This window comes from Dermacentor silvarum, chromosome 1, assembly GCF_013339745.2.
Source record: "Dermacentor silvarum isolate Dsil-2018 chromosome 1, BIME_Dsil_1.4, whole genome shotgun sequence".
Classification (NCBI taxonomy): Eukaryota; Metazoa; Arthropoda; class Arachnida; order Ixodida; family Ixodidae; genus Dermacentor; species Dermacentor silvarum.
In genome coordinates this window covers 87,520,573-87,533,919 of record NC_051154.1, presented here as the reverse complement: position 1 = coordinate 87,533,919, position 13,347 = coordinate 87,520,573, and the positions used below count along the sequence as shown (strand labels likewise).

At 44.7% G+C, this 13,347-nt stretch overlaps 1 protein-coding gene across 1 annotated transcript in view; it reads right to left on the bottom strand.

Annotated features, from left to right (window-relative positions):
- Positions 1 to 6,881: 6,881 nt before the first annotated feature.
- Positions 6,882 to 13,347, bottom strand: part of LOC119431826 (protein-L-histidine N-pros-methyltransferase) — a 185,957-nt gene continuing 179,491 nt past the window's right edge. The window contains exon 4 of the mRNA XM_037699290.2: positions 6,882 to 11,737. Coding sequence (XP_037555218.1) covers positions 11,080 to 11,737 — 658 coding nt within the window. The 3' untranslated portion in view covers positions 6,882 to 11,079. The remainder of the gene's footprint in view (positions 11,738 to 13,347) is intronic.

Sequence of the window (13,347 nt, the reverse complement as noted above, 5' to 3'; positions counted from 1 at the left end):
TTTACCCTTCTTCATGATGCCTCCCGACCAGACGGGCTTCCGTCAAAACCTTGATTTCAAGGAAACTCGTACACATGCTTTTAGTTTCTGGGAAGGGCATATACGCAGCCAGTAAGTGCGAAGTCAGGCGCTTTTAGTCTGCTTATGCAAAGACAACGCACAGTCTACTCTGATTGGCTACAGCTCAGTGAGCCATGTGCAGCACACGACGTCAAAGCCTCTGCCCGACACTACACGCCTGCATGAGCTTGCACGAAGTGTAGATTAAAAAAATGCTGGCTCTCCCGTAGTCGAGAGTAGATGTAAGCATGAAATGGCTACCATATGGCGTCTTTTGCTGCCTGTGGTGCCGCCGCCTTCAGCCGCGTTTCTTCTTGCAACAGTCCAACGCGCTCAGCGTCTGTCGCCACTTTTTCTTCTTGTCGCATCGAAGTGGTCGGCTGCAAATGTGCGGCCTTAGGTCCCTTGTATCTGCCTTTTGAACGTCACTATTGGAAATGGCTAATAAAACTTCAGCGTAATAGGAGTTACAGATTGAGCGATTGTCGTGTCACCGATCTCGGGGGCGTGCGGATGTTACGGGAGATGGAGTTGGGAGACGCAGGGCAGCACAACAAACATACTTTAATTACACTCAACCCCAAACTCACTCAAAATAAAATACAAGGCAGCAAAACTAACACTTATACAACCTAATTAATAATAAATTGACGTGCCCTTAGTTCCGCTTGCGCTAGGGCCCATTCACACTTGCGACTAGGCGAGATCGCGCGACCAAGTTTTTTTTTTCAATCAATCAAAATGAGCTTTACTTATACAATGCAAAGAATGCGTACAAAAATAGTTGGACCAATAGCCTATGTGGCTAGTACCTGGTCCAATACAGAAATAGCATATAGGTCAACCACGTACATATTTTCTCAGTGAATAATAACATCGCATACATGCACAAGTATGTAATGTAAAGGAGATGTTATTGCTCTTGTCTAGACAAGAAGAAGCGTTTACATGCAATATGAAAGTTTCTGGTTACCTTTACTTCCACAGGCACAGTGTTCCATATTATAGCGCCAAAAAACTCCAATAATCGTTCACCGTAGACATTGCTGCAATAAGGAAGGTTTAGGTTAAAGTTAGTTGCTTGTCTGGTGTTTGCACGTGGGAAGTTAAATATGGTGTTGGGTAAGGGGAAGTTGGTGTTTAGTATTTTATGAACTAAACAAGTGATTTTATAATTTCTTAAAGCCGCAAAAGAAAGGATACGAATGTCAATAAACAGAATGCTACTAGGGTGATGAACAGAAGAAAATGTTATTATTCTTAGGGCGCGCTTTTGCAACTGCAGTATAGGTGTTAAGTAAGTGTTATATGTTAGGCCCCATATTTCACAACAATAACCCAGGTGGGTATGAAATAAAGAAAAATATATGCAACGAAGCAAAGCACGAGGAAAATATTGCCGGGCACGGGCCAGGGTGTAATAGCTGAAAGCGAGTTTCCTACAGACAAGGTTAATTTCTTCTCTCCAATGCAAGTGACAGTCTAAAGCAACTCCTAAATATTTAAGCGTATTAACACGATCCAGAGTTCGGTTCGCTAGAGTCAAATTAAAGGTACTGTAATCTAGTATTTTCATATTGGAGTGAAATATGATACATTTGGTTTTATCAGTTTTTAGGGCTAGTCTATTTTCTGAAAACCATTGGTCTACCTTTAGTAGTTCGCCAGATATAATGTCATGCAATGATGAGAGCGAGTCACCTCTGTAAACTAAGGCGCCGTCGTCAGCATACATTAAGACTTGTGTCAACTTAAGTGCATGCGGTAAATCATTAATGTATAATGAAAACACAATAGGGCCTAAAACCGAGCCTTGTGGTACACCACATATGACATCAGTGAGAGCGGAGTGATGTTTATTAATTACTACTTGTTGCCTTCGTGCTTTAAAATAGCTGTTGATGAATTGAAGCGCGTTTCCAACAATACCATAAGTTTCCTGTTTTTGTAACAGTATGGAGTGACAGAGTGTATCGAACGCCTTTCTTATATCAAGAAAAATGACACAGCAATTTTATGCTTGTTCAGAGCAGAGTTAATGAACTGCGAAAGTGTTAAAACTGTGGTTGATGTAGATCTACCCGCAACAAAGCCATGCTGCGGTGGGCATATACTGTTATTGCTTACTAGAAATGCATTTAACTGTAGTACAATGAGTTTTTCAAATACTGTGTAAACTACACTAAGAATTGAAATTCGTCTATAACTACTCGGATGGTTCGGATCGCCAGTTTTGTACACAGGGATAACCTTTGCAACTTTCAATATATTTGGGTAAGAATTACTTCTTATCGCATGGTTGAACACGTGACAAAGGGGTATGCATAGGATATCAATATCGTTTTTCAGGATCCTAACCTGAATACCGTCAAGTCCGGATGCTTTATTAACCGACAATTTGCCAATGATACATTTTATGTCCTCAAGTGTTACTTCACGAAAATAAAAATCACTGCTCACGCTTCTCTGGACAATGGTTGTGGGAACTGCAAGAACAGACTGTCTATATATATCCTCACCAATTTTTGAGAAATAATAATTAAATTTATTAGCAATCTGTGGGGACACATTTTCGGGAGTAACATATAGCTTATCCTCTAATCCTACTACATCTCTTTTCCATATTTGCCTTCCATCGCCATTTTGTCGTTTAATTAAGTTAGTATAATAGGCCTTCTTCGATTTTCGAATTAGCATAACTGATTTGTTCCGAAAATACTAAACTGGCTTTTGTAGTAGTTGTTAGTTTTATTATGTTTTAGTTTATTATAATAGTAGTCTTTCTTTTTTAATAGTGCAAGTATGCTCTCATTCATCCACGGACATATGGCGTAGTCATAGTTGTGTCGTGAATCGTACCGCGATTCTTCTATCGCGTGGGTAATGCAGTCAATAATGTTTTGACTTTCCGTGTGTACGTTGTCGATGTATAGATTATCGAAATTGGTAGTGTCTAGGATGCTGCGTACAAGCGTATAGTTTATCTTTGTCGAGTATTTGGAATGCTTTTGGCGCAAATGATGAAAACAATCTTGAGGCAGAAACAAAAATGTTGGACAATGATCAGCAATTGTGGTGTCATAAACACCTGCCCGTACATCGATATCACTATTGCACAAAATGTGATCGATGAGAGTTGAAGACTTGTTGCAAACTCGAGTAGGGGATGAAATCACATTTTTAAGGTTGAAATACTGTAGAAAGAATACATACTCGTAGCAATAATCTCTAGATAAGTCGATGTTCATGTCACCACAAATGATAATTGGATTGCGGATAGTTATAAGAGGGTCAATAACAGTTTCCATAACAGAGATAAAATCATTAATACATGAGCTAGGAGGACGATAAACTACGCCTACAACAACGCCACATTCAAGCTTCACAAAAAGGGTATCGGCACTTTGGTTGCTGTACGAACTATGAACTAGACATTGAAACCCGAGCCTGTCCCGTATAAAAAGCGCGACGCCACCACCACGGGCTGTACTTTCTCTGGGTTGCGATAGCATAGTGTATCCCGGTATCGTTACTTTTTCGTCTCTTCTGAGACATGTTTCTGTTATCGCGATGATGAAAAAAGGAGTGTTGAGATATGTAAGTTAAAAGTACGTCTAAATTTCTGGCAATACTACGGATGTTGCAATTAATTAACGATAAGAAATAATACCCTTGCCATGTTTCTTCGATATCAGCAAGAGTACTCATTTTATTTCTGTTTTTGTTTGTCTTGTGTCACGCTTACTGTACCTGAGTAAGATCCTCTGCGCACGTCACATGCAGCACACGCGAATTTTCTGTTTTGCGCATGAGAATCTTCCCATCAGACACCCAGGTGAATTTCGAGTTGTCTCTCTTTGCACTCAGCGCTTTGCCCAACAGTACCTTGTTAGCTGGACACAAGTGTTCATTAATAAAAATTAAAGAGTTATCCTTAAAGCCGAGAGCAGATGTGTTTATTCTGTGCTTTTTAGCTGCTTCCAGAACCCTGTCTCTGACCTTACGGGACACAAACCTAACTACAATATTTTGCTTTGCCTTATGTTTTGTAGGAACACGGTGAATTACTTCTATGTCTGAATCCTGGATTTCAGATTCGACGCAGACAGCATTAGTTTTCATGGTTGAGGCAAGGTTTTCACCTGGAGCCACAGGAATGCCTTTGACCTCCAAATTGTTTTTACGACTGTGCTGCTGCAAGTCGACCAGTTATTTCTTAACTTCTTTCAGGTCTTTTGAAAGGCGGGTGTTTTCATTCGCAATTTCCCTATTCCTGGCTTTGACTTCAACTAGCTCTTTCCTTACTTCTACGATTTCTGTCTTGAACATTTGAAACTTTTCATTAATGAAATCCATGCCCTTCCTCACGTAATCGACCTCCGTTTCTATGACTGTAATTATCTCGTTTTTTATTCCAGCGTGTTGCTTATCGAGCTGATCTGACAAATCTGCGAGCGCCTTGGCTACCTCCTTCACATTTGAAGGTGGTTTTTCAGACATTCTATTGGCAATAGACGGAGCAATCCAGTAGCCTAAGTATAGTATCTATTACGAAGTAGGTAGTTACTGACGTATCTGCGCAGAACAAGCAAGCGGTTACTTGCTGCTCAACTGTGTGGCTGCCTGGATTGCTCCGCTATGGAGGATTGCTCTGCTACTTGGTCGCAAGCAGTCTCATATGCTCGATCGCTTTTCTCGAAAGGCGACCGTTTCGGGCCAGTCGCTCGCTGCTGGATTTTTCAGTCGCGCGACCACAGTCGCAGAACAGCTGAACCAATCAGATGCGAAGGAACAGGACGTCCGTATACGCTGACGCTTATTTTACGCGGCGATGACATTGCAAGCAGACGTGAACGGCATAACGCGAGACATTTCAGTTTAGCGACTCGTCGGTCGCATTTGTCAGTATGAACATCGTTCGTCTTGAGTAGCTTTCTGGTCGCCAGTCGCAATCGGTCGCGGGACGTCGTCTAGTCGCAAGTGTGCATGCGCCATTAGTCCTTAGACGTTTCTTACACGACAGTCTGGCAACCCTAGACTCTGGCTGAGACGCCAGAAGAAAGGACCATTCTTACTGTCTCTTGTTGCTGCACGTATCTTCCAAGTCCGAAGCGTGTCGGATCCTCACCATAGCCGGTGTTCTCGCCGACTCCGTAAATGTTGCTACCTTGGTGTTGGCCAGTCAACTCGTCCGTCTCTGATGCCGGTGTCTCCAACGCCGACGGTGACGTGGCAACGAGGTTCCACAGGTTAGGCCTAACTCCGGGTTTCGCCGCTGCTCCCGCCTCGTTCCTTCTTCGAGTGCCGACGAGACGTCCCGGGGACAGAAATTATGGGGTTTTACGTGCTAAAACCACGATCTGGTTATGAAGCACGCCGTAGTGGGGGCATGCTTCTCCCTCGATCACGGCTCGGGTTACGCGCCTCGAGGGCTCGTGCCGTTCGGACCGATACGTGCTCATCGTCCTCTTCTTTCTTTCCGTGCCGCATGCCTCTTGCACATGACATGAGTCCCCTTTTCAGTTTTTTTTCAAAAAAAAAAAAAAAGACTGCCTTCTGTCGGTCTTTTTGGTGGCGAATTTGACTCTCCCGCTGTGACTTGAGTGATTTTCCTTGCGTCGTCGTGGCTCACAACACATCACCACATTGTCACGCACATTTCACCACATGCACTGTTCACAACGTTGGCGAGTTCATTGTTCCAACAACTTTACATGTGTACACTTGCTCCGTCCGCGTTATACTCTTGATACTTCACCACTCCATCGCCCTACTCATGAAGTCCGCCCGGGGAGATCTGAAAACACTTCCTCGAACTTGTGAATCAACCCTCTCAACTCGTTTACTTGTGTTGCCGCTAGGGATTGGTTGAACCTAACACTCTCTACCCCCATGGTCTTCTTATCGATATAAGTGTGCACCTTCCCGTGGTCCTTCTCTTCGGCAATCACCATGCAAACCCTAGTCCTCTCCTCGTTCTTCCCCTTTTCTATCTCCTTTGTTTCTTCATACTTTTTCAACAAGTTGATGTTGAGATCTCATAGTCCAACTCTTTTTTATTTTGGGTAACCGCGTAAAAGCTCCCTTCCATTGCATAGGCATCTTATTATTCTCTGTGGGCGCAGCAGTACCCACACCGCAAGCAACTTTCGGAGCGTTGCTTTGCGGTCATAATATTTCTTCTGTATCTGGAGCCGCATTCACAAACGTTTTTGTTCGTAAGAACTTTCTGTGATTGGTCGGCGGCCTTCGCTAATGATCTGTTTGCTGTCCCTATTGGACTGTTCTTGTTCTTACGAACTTTACTAGCGTAAGAACGTTTTGTGAATACGGGCCCTGTTTCGCTTGCGCCAACTTCTCGTGGGCCAATTTGCAGGTTGCCTTCAATCGGTTTCTGAGTTCTAGTACATATGTCTATGTGGTCTTTTCCTCATTGCAGAATTCCTCTCTAGACCACAGTTCTTTAAGAATGGTTATTGGTCCTCAAAGTGCTCTGCCGTATGACATCTCAAATGGGGAAAACCCTATGCTAGCTTGTGGAACTTCTCGGTAAGCGAACAGGAGTGCTAGCAGATACCTATCCCAGTCTTTTGGTCTTTCCTGACACATCCTCCTTATCATTGTCTTTAACGTTCCATTAAACCTCTCTACTAAACCGTCCGCCATCAGGTGGTATGAAATGGTTAGCTTTTGGTGTATGGACAACAGTCTGTTTACCTCCCTCATAACCTCCGATGTGAAATTCGAGCCTCTGTAACTCAAAACTTCACTGGGCACGCCATACCGGGCAAACATCTCCAACAATGCTTCGGTCACCTGAATGGTATTCACCGTTTTCAGCGCTACATCACCAGGGTAACTAGTAGCTACGTCCACCAGCGTGAGCACATACCTATCTCCTTTTCCGGACACGGGACTAATAGGCCCTATAATATCAATAGCCACTCTGTGAAATGGCAGCTCGACAATGGGCATCTTTCCTAGAGGCGCCTTTCCTACATGCCCCTTAGCCACCGTCTTTTGGCATACATCACATGGTTTCACATACCGTTTCACATCACTCTGCACCCCAATCCAAAAGAAATCTTCTGTGATCCTTTCTAACGTGTTCTTTTATTTATGTATTTATTTTACAATACTGCAAGCCCTCCTCGAGCCCATGCAGGAGTGGTTACAACATGGAATATAGTAGAAAAAGAAGAAAATAAGAAGAAAAAAGTGAAACCATTGCATCCAAACAAAGAACATAAGCACGCACAAGAGTGAACATATTCAATAAATACACACACTCTGCTTAAAGGAGCGGTTCGTCTTTATTCCTCGGTGACCCTTCAACACACTATCGTGCCCTATCTTCAGTACTGTAGCCCTCAGCTCCTTCGGGACCATCAACTGTTGTACTTCCATACCTGAACTAAACACACACCTCCGGTACAATAGGTTATTCTTCTTTATAAACTCCACTGTTGTCCAACTCCTTTTCCTTCGCACCAGTTCCCCTATCTTCTGTTCACACTTTCTTATTGACTCATCTTTGTTCTGTAATTATTTAAATTCTGCTGCGGTTATATTTAATCCATTATTGGCTGTAACTTCAAGGCTGTCAAAGGTTTGGTACTCCTACCTGCTCGTGTTTGTACCGCAGCTGCTACGTCTGTCTCTTGCACCCCCTCTTTTTGCGCTTCTGAATGTCCCTTTTCTTCCACATCCTTCCCTATCTACTTCCAACTTAGGTCTGGGTCGTCTGACTTCCTCACCCCAGATGCATTTCCCACAATCAAATCATAAAGGGGGTCCTCCACACATCTAGCTGTGACCAGCCCTGTAAAAAACAGTGTCGATATTTGAATCCGTGCCTCTGGCAGATATTTAACAGACTTATCTATCAAGATTACTGGTTTAAAGTACCCGGTCATGTTTTCTAGTGGCACTAGACTCCTTTTTACTAAAACGGTATTGGCTCCCGTGTCTCTCAAGACTAGCTTTGCGCCCTTGTACCTCGCATTCCACTAAGGGCATGTCCTGCTCTCTCTGTCCATGCTCTCTTAACCTCATTATACATATCCCATCTTAACCACGGACCTAGTCTTGCATTCGTCTGCCCTGTGACCTTTCTTTTGGCACAACGGGCAAACCACCGGTGCTTCCTGACTCGACAGTTTACCGCTAAATGACCTAACCGATTACATAGAAAACATCTCTGCGGTCCCCTTTGTCTACTAATTTGCCCCTGGTTCCTCATCTATCCTACTGCTGCTGTGTGCGCATCTTTGTCACCCTTTCCCAAATTTCTCAATCCTTGTGCCTCTCCGAACTGGTCTGTTTGTTCTGCCATCTGCTCCACAGCTTGTAGTTTTCTCTTTTAAGGAATGTTCCCAAACTGTTGCTACAGCTGGCAAGAAATTGCTCACCCACGACTTTGTCGCGAACCCCTTCATACGTTTTGTCCGTCTCGGACAGCTCTATGCACCTCTCAAAATAATTTGCCTGTTGCCTGCTTGCCTGTTTTTGAACCTACAGGCTTACATGACCTAAACTGCTCCCGGAACCCTTCTGCGGTCAATCTGAATCTCTGTAATAAAGTTTTCTTCACCTTGTTATAGTCTAATGATTCCTCTGCTGGCATGCGCCCAAAGACACTCAGAAACTCGCCCAATACACACAGGCTTATAGCGTTAGCCCACTCGCTCCTCTCCCACCCTTGCCTGACTGTGATCCTCTCAAACCGATGCAAATACGCATCTAGGTCATCCCTTCGCTCATCGAAAGGTGCAATTAGTTTTCTGGGGCAAATTTGTCTCGGTATGGGAAAAGGTTGGTTGGATGACGCCGACCTTGGTGTGCTAGAAGCATCACGGGAATCTGCATTCAATCCCGCTAGCTTAATCCTCAACTCCAAATTTTTTTTCTCTTTTGTGCAGTTCGCGCGCTCGTTCGCGCTGCTTTTTTTTCTCTTGTTGAGCATACTCAAAGAACGTCATCGCGTCGTCCTTCGATAGGTTTAAATCTTTAAACTATCGCCGCCAAACGTTCCCACTTCATCTCTAGACCACCAAAATCAGTGACACGGCCGGAATGAAATCCTGGCAGGATCGCCAATTGTCATGTGTCACTGATCTCGGGGGCGTGCGGATGTTACGGCAGGTGGAGTTGGGAGACGCAGGGTAGCACAGCAAACATATTTTAATTATACTCAACTCCAAACTCACTCAAAATAAAACACAATGCAGAAACATTAACACTTATACAGCCTAATTAACAATAAATTAACAATAAATTAACGTGTCCTTCGTTCCGCCTGCGTTAGTACTTCGGCGTTTCCTACGCGACAGTATGACAACCCTAGCCTCTGGCTGAGACGCTACACCAGGTCCCCTGTATCTGCCTTTGGAACGTCGCTATTGGAAATGACAAAACTTCAGCGTAATAGAAGTTACAGATTGAGTGATATTGTGAAGGAAAATTAGGAAGAACGCAGAAGCAATATTTTTTGTAACTTGTTTGGAGAGTAACTAGCGTATGCAATGCGATCCTGTACAAATGGTTGGGGGCCAGAGACCGCATTTAAGTTTTGACTGGTTGCCCGGATGATCTCGTTTTGTTCTCGCAACTTGTCGGCATGTTCTCGTTTTGAGTGCCCGGATAACGGCTCTGGCTTTTGGCTCAAGGTCACTTGAAGGTCGCCGACAACGGGAGCTAAAAGCATTTCATGATTAAAAATAGCCTTAGTGTATATGCTAGCATATACAGGGACACTATGACCGGACCAGGCCCTCGCCCTCTCCGGCGTTTCCTCGTCGTATGGATGGATGGATGCTATGAGCGTCCTCTTTGAAACGGAGCTGTGGGTTGCGCCACCAAGCTCTTTTTCTTATTTTGCTTAATGTCTTACCTAGTCCTTTTTTTTTAACAGACGAAAAATTGACACCATATGATGATGATGATTTAATGGCCTCCCCTTTGAAACGGGGCGGTGACAAATAGTCACCTCGCCTGCGTGATTCAATCAGGTATGCTATACGCGTACATGTTTTTTATCTATAATTTTTGTATTCAGAGGGGGGGGGGGGGGTCATCTGGCCCACAAATTCATGGGGATCTGCAGGGGCCAGATTCACGAAGCTTGTCCCTCTGTGTGTCAGCGGCCGGCGCCTCCGTTATCACGATCGGCCCCGGTGCCTGTTACAAACAGTACTTGCGCTCCTTTGTGATGCAAGCCTATATTCGCTAATATTTGTATTTGTGTTATTAATCGCTAATATTTGTATTTGTGCGTGTATTATTTGCTAATATTTTGCCAAATATCTGGCAGCGAAAAAAATTGTTTTTTTTTTCTAGGTGCCCATCAAGACTCATCCGCAATGCATGTAGTATGCCAAAGCGGGCTTTTTTACTAAGACGGCTGCAGTTTCAAGGGCGCCAAGAGATATAAGGACTAGGCGGTTCTGCGAAACATTAATCAACCCAAATTAGCTACGCCCGAAACGCGCTAAAAACCCCGTCGAGATGCGTGCGCTGTACTTCAGAAATAGGTGAAACAGCGTTTAGAGTAAGTGCATGGTACTATCACAATAGTCAATAAATGTGAATCAAAACTAGAAATTATCACAAAAATGGAAAAAAAAGGAAAAAAAAAAGAGAAGCACCGCCACTGAAGATGCCTGTTTCAGAGAGATGGTTGGTAGCACATAGCAGTGGAGAGACAAATGTAACAGTGAATGGAGAAAGGGAAATCATCAATTTGATTCCCATGATGCTGTAAGAGGCCAGTCATCGGCTCACGCTGGCCCGATAACCTTCAAATTGCGCTACGCTGAAGGCTTCAGCTGCGGAACTATCAGCACAAGAACAAAAAAGAAAGAAAGAGCCACTGGTGTGCCCTCCCGGTGCCACATGCATGCGCACTTCGCTTCTCAAGAACAGCTGCTGCAAGAGTAAGGCCGTAGTGCGCCATGTATTGCATTGCATAAACATGTCCTTTCCTGACGGAGCTATTGGTTCTAGGCAGCGGAACGGGCGTCAAGATGGCCCAGCTCCATGTGCATCGGCAGCTCTGAGCACCATGACCACGTCATCCAGCCAGTAGTAGGCCTGTTCGAGGTCGCCTTCGCAGAGGTAGGGAAGCCGGGTCCAGGACTCCAAGATGAAACCAGCGGGCACCATGACGTCCTTGTAAAGCGAGCGGACCTGTTGCTCCAGCGTCGAGCCGCGCACGTTCAGAGTCTCGAGCGGCTTGGCGCCGCACTTGCCCGACTCTACGTACTGCGACAGCGGCAGCACGAGCGCCAGCACCAGCCTCCCCGCGGGGTTTGTGAGTCGAGCCTTGAGCGTGCGCAGCAGTGCTAGCGGCGTCTCGCAGCGGTCCAGCACGTTCAGGCAGCAGACCACGTCGTACAGCTGCTGGTCCCCGTCGTCGTCCCCATCGGCAGGCCTGAGCGACGCAGCGTCTAACACTCGGAAGCCACGCCGACCCAGCACGCGTCGCATGGACGGCGACTTCTCGGTCACGTCCACTTGGCCAAACAGGGGCGCTATGGCTGCCGTCACGTTGCCGTCGCCCGCGCCCACGTCCAGTAGCGAGCTGAAGAGCGGCAGATTCGGCGAGTCAGCGTCTAGGCGCAGAAGCCGCAGGAACTGGCTCATTGAGAAGACAAACATTGAGCCACGCCCCAGGAACCTGCGAGCAGAGCAAGGCGGTGTTCAGAGCCACGTGCATAGGCAGAGAGTTTTTAGTACATTAGGCGGAAACAGCAGTGCGACTGTTATCAATAACTTCCATGAAAAATGTCTAGCCGTTGTAGTGACAAATGAGAAACGCCAGGAGATACCGTCTCTACCGTCTTCGACATGAAAAATACCTCTACATGAAACGCGTAAATATTTATTTAATTATACTGGCTCATGTCATGATGCATCATCGCAGAGAAGCGAAGAACGGCCAACTTTACTAAGGACGGCCATAGAGTGCCGCAGTTGAAAACAGTTTTTGCTATTTATCTTGCATAAATAATATCTTCCTATATTAAGACATTGCGTGCTTCGTTTGTCAACCATAGCACAAGTTCTTGCATGAATAAAGTGTCAATGCACACTTTAGTTTGCTATTTTCACCCTGCTTTCACCCTCCCTTCTCTCCAATTTTTTTTATATACTTGTGCAATGATTACAAAGTTGCCATTTCGCTGTCATAGTGTGAAGTGTCAAGATCATTCATGACTAAAGACCGGATGTTTAGGGCACTAAAATACTGTTTTAGGCACCTATAACAGGCATTAAAGCTGCCATTTAATTAAGGCATATACAGTATAGGCTCTGGCCTTTAGTTCGTGCTTATATGTTAAATAGGCACGACAAGGACGTAAGGAAAAAAAAAATAGGTATATTGCCTAAAGTTCCGGTCTCTACTTAAGACACATCCAAAACTATAACTTGAACATCTGACGTTCTTTCCGGAATGTGGCGTAGGAAGAAGCTACAAACAAAATGTTAGCCGTACTCTCAATATACAGTCGTGCCGCAGTTTTATGCAAAATTTCTCCATATTCAAAAAAAAAAAAAAAAGAAAACAGTTCGTATGCTAGACCTTTTTGCAAGAGCAGGCACCAGTTAATAGTGATAACGAATTTATTAGCAATAGCAGTGGCCAATTATAAACAGTCCTTATGAGCAAAAATAACCCTATTTTGCAGGCAGCGAGAATGCAGAACCGTGCTGGACGGCTGTAGAAATGTTTGCATTCTGCTTGGTAAAAAAGAAAAAAAAATTGAGTCGAACTTACAAAGCTTTTTATTCGCCAGAACTACGCCACCTTCACTAATAAAATGTTCGCTGTCACTTTGCGTCTTCTCAAGGACTCCTTTATCATCATATCAACAGTTTAATACGAACCCAGCTACGCAGCCGCGTGGAGGTCTGCTACTTCGCTGTCAGCTGAAACACAGGCGAGCTGAGAAAATGCCTTTACGATGCTTGAACAACACTGGAAAGAAGAACAAAGATACGCGCACTACTCCCCCCAGGGTACCTTTCAACAAAACGTACTACAAATAAAAGACAATCACGTACGGTGTAGCTAGTTTTCAACAGCGGTCATCGTCCCGAGCACGTGCGTACGGCGCCATAACAAAAAGACGCTGAAGTAGCCAACTTATCAGCCAGAAGTAACAGCGGACAGGCTAGGTCAGGAATTTTCCGTTAGCCCAATAATAAGATAGCGGTACCTTCACTTAGCGCCTGCTCAGATTCACTGCACTTTCGGACCATTCCATCGCAGCAAGCTTACTTCTC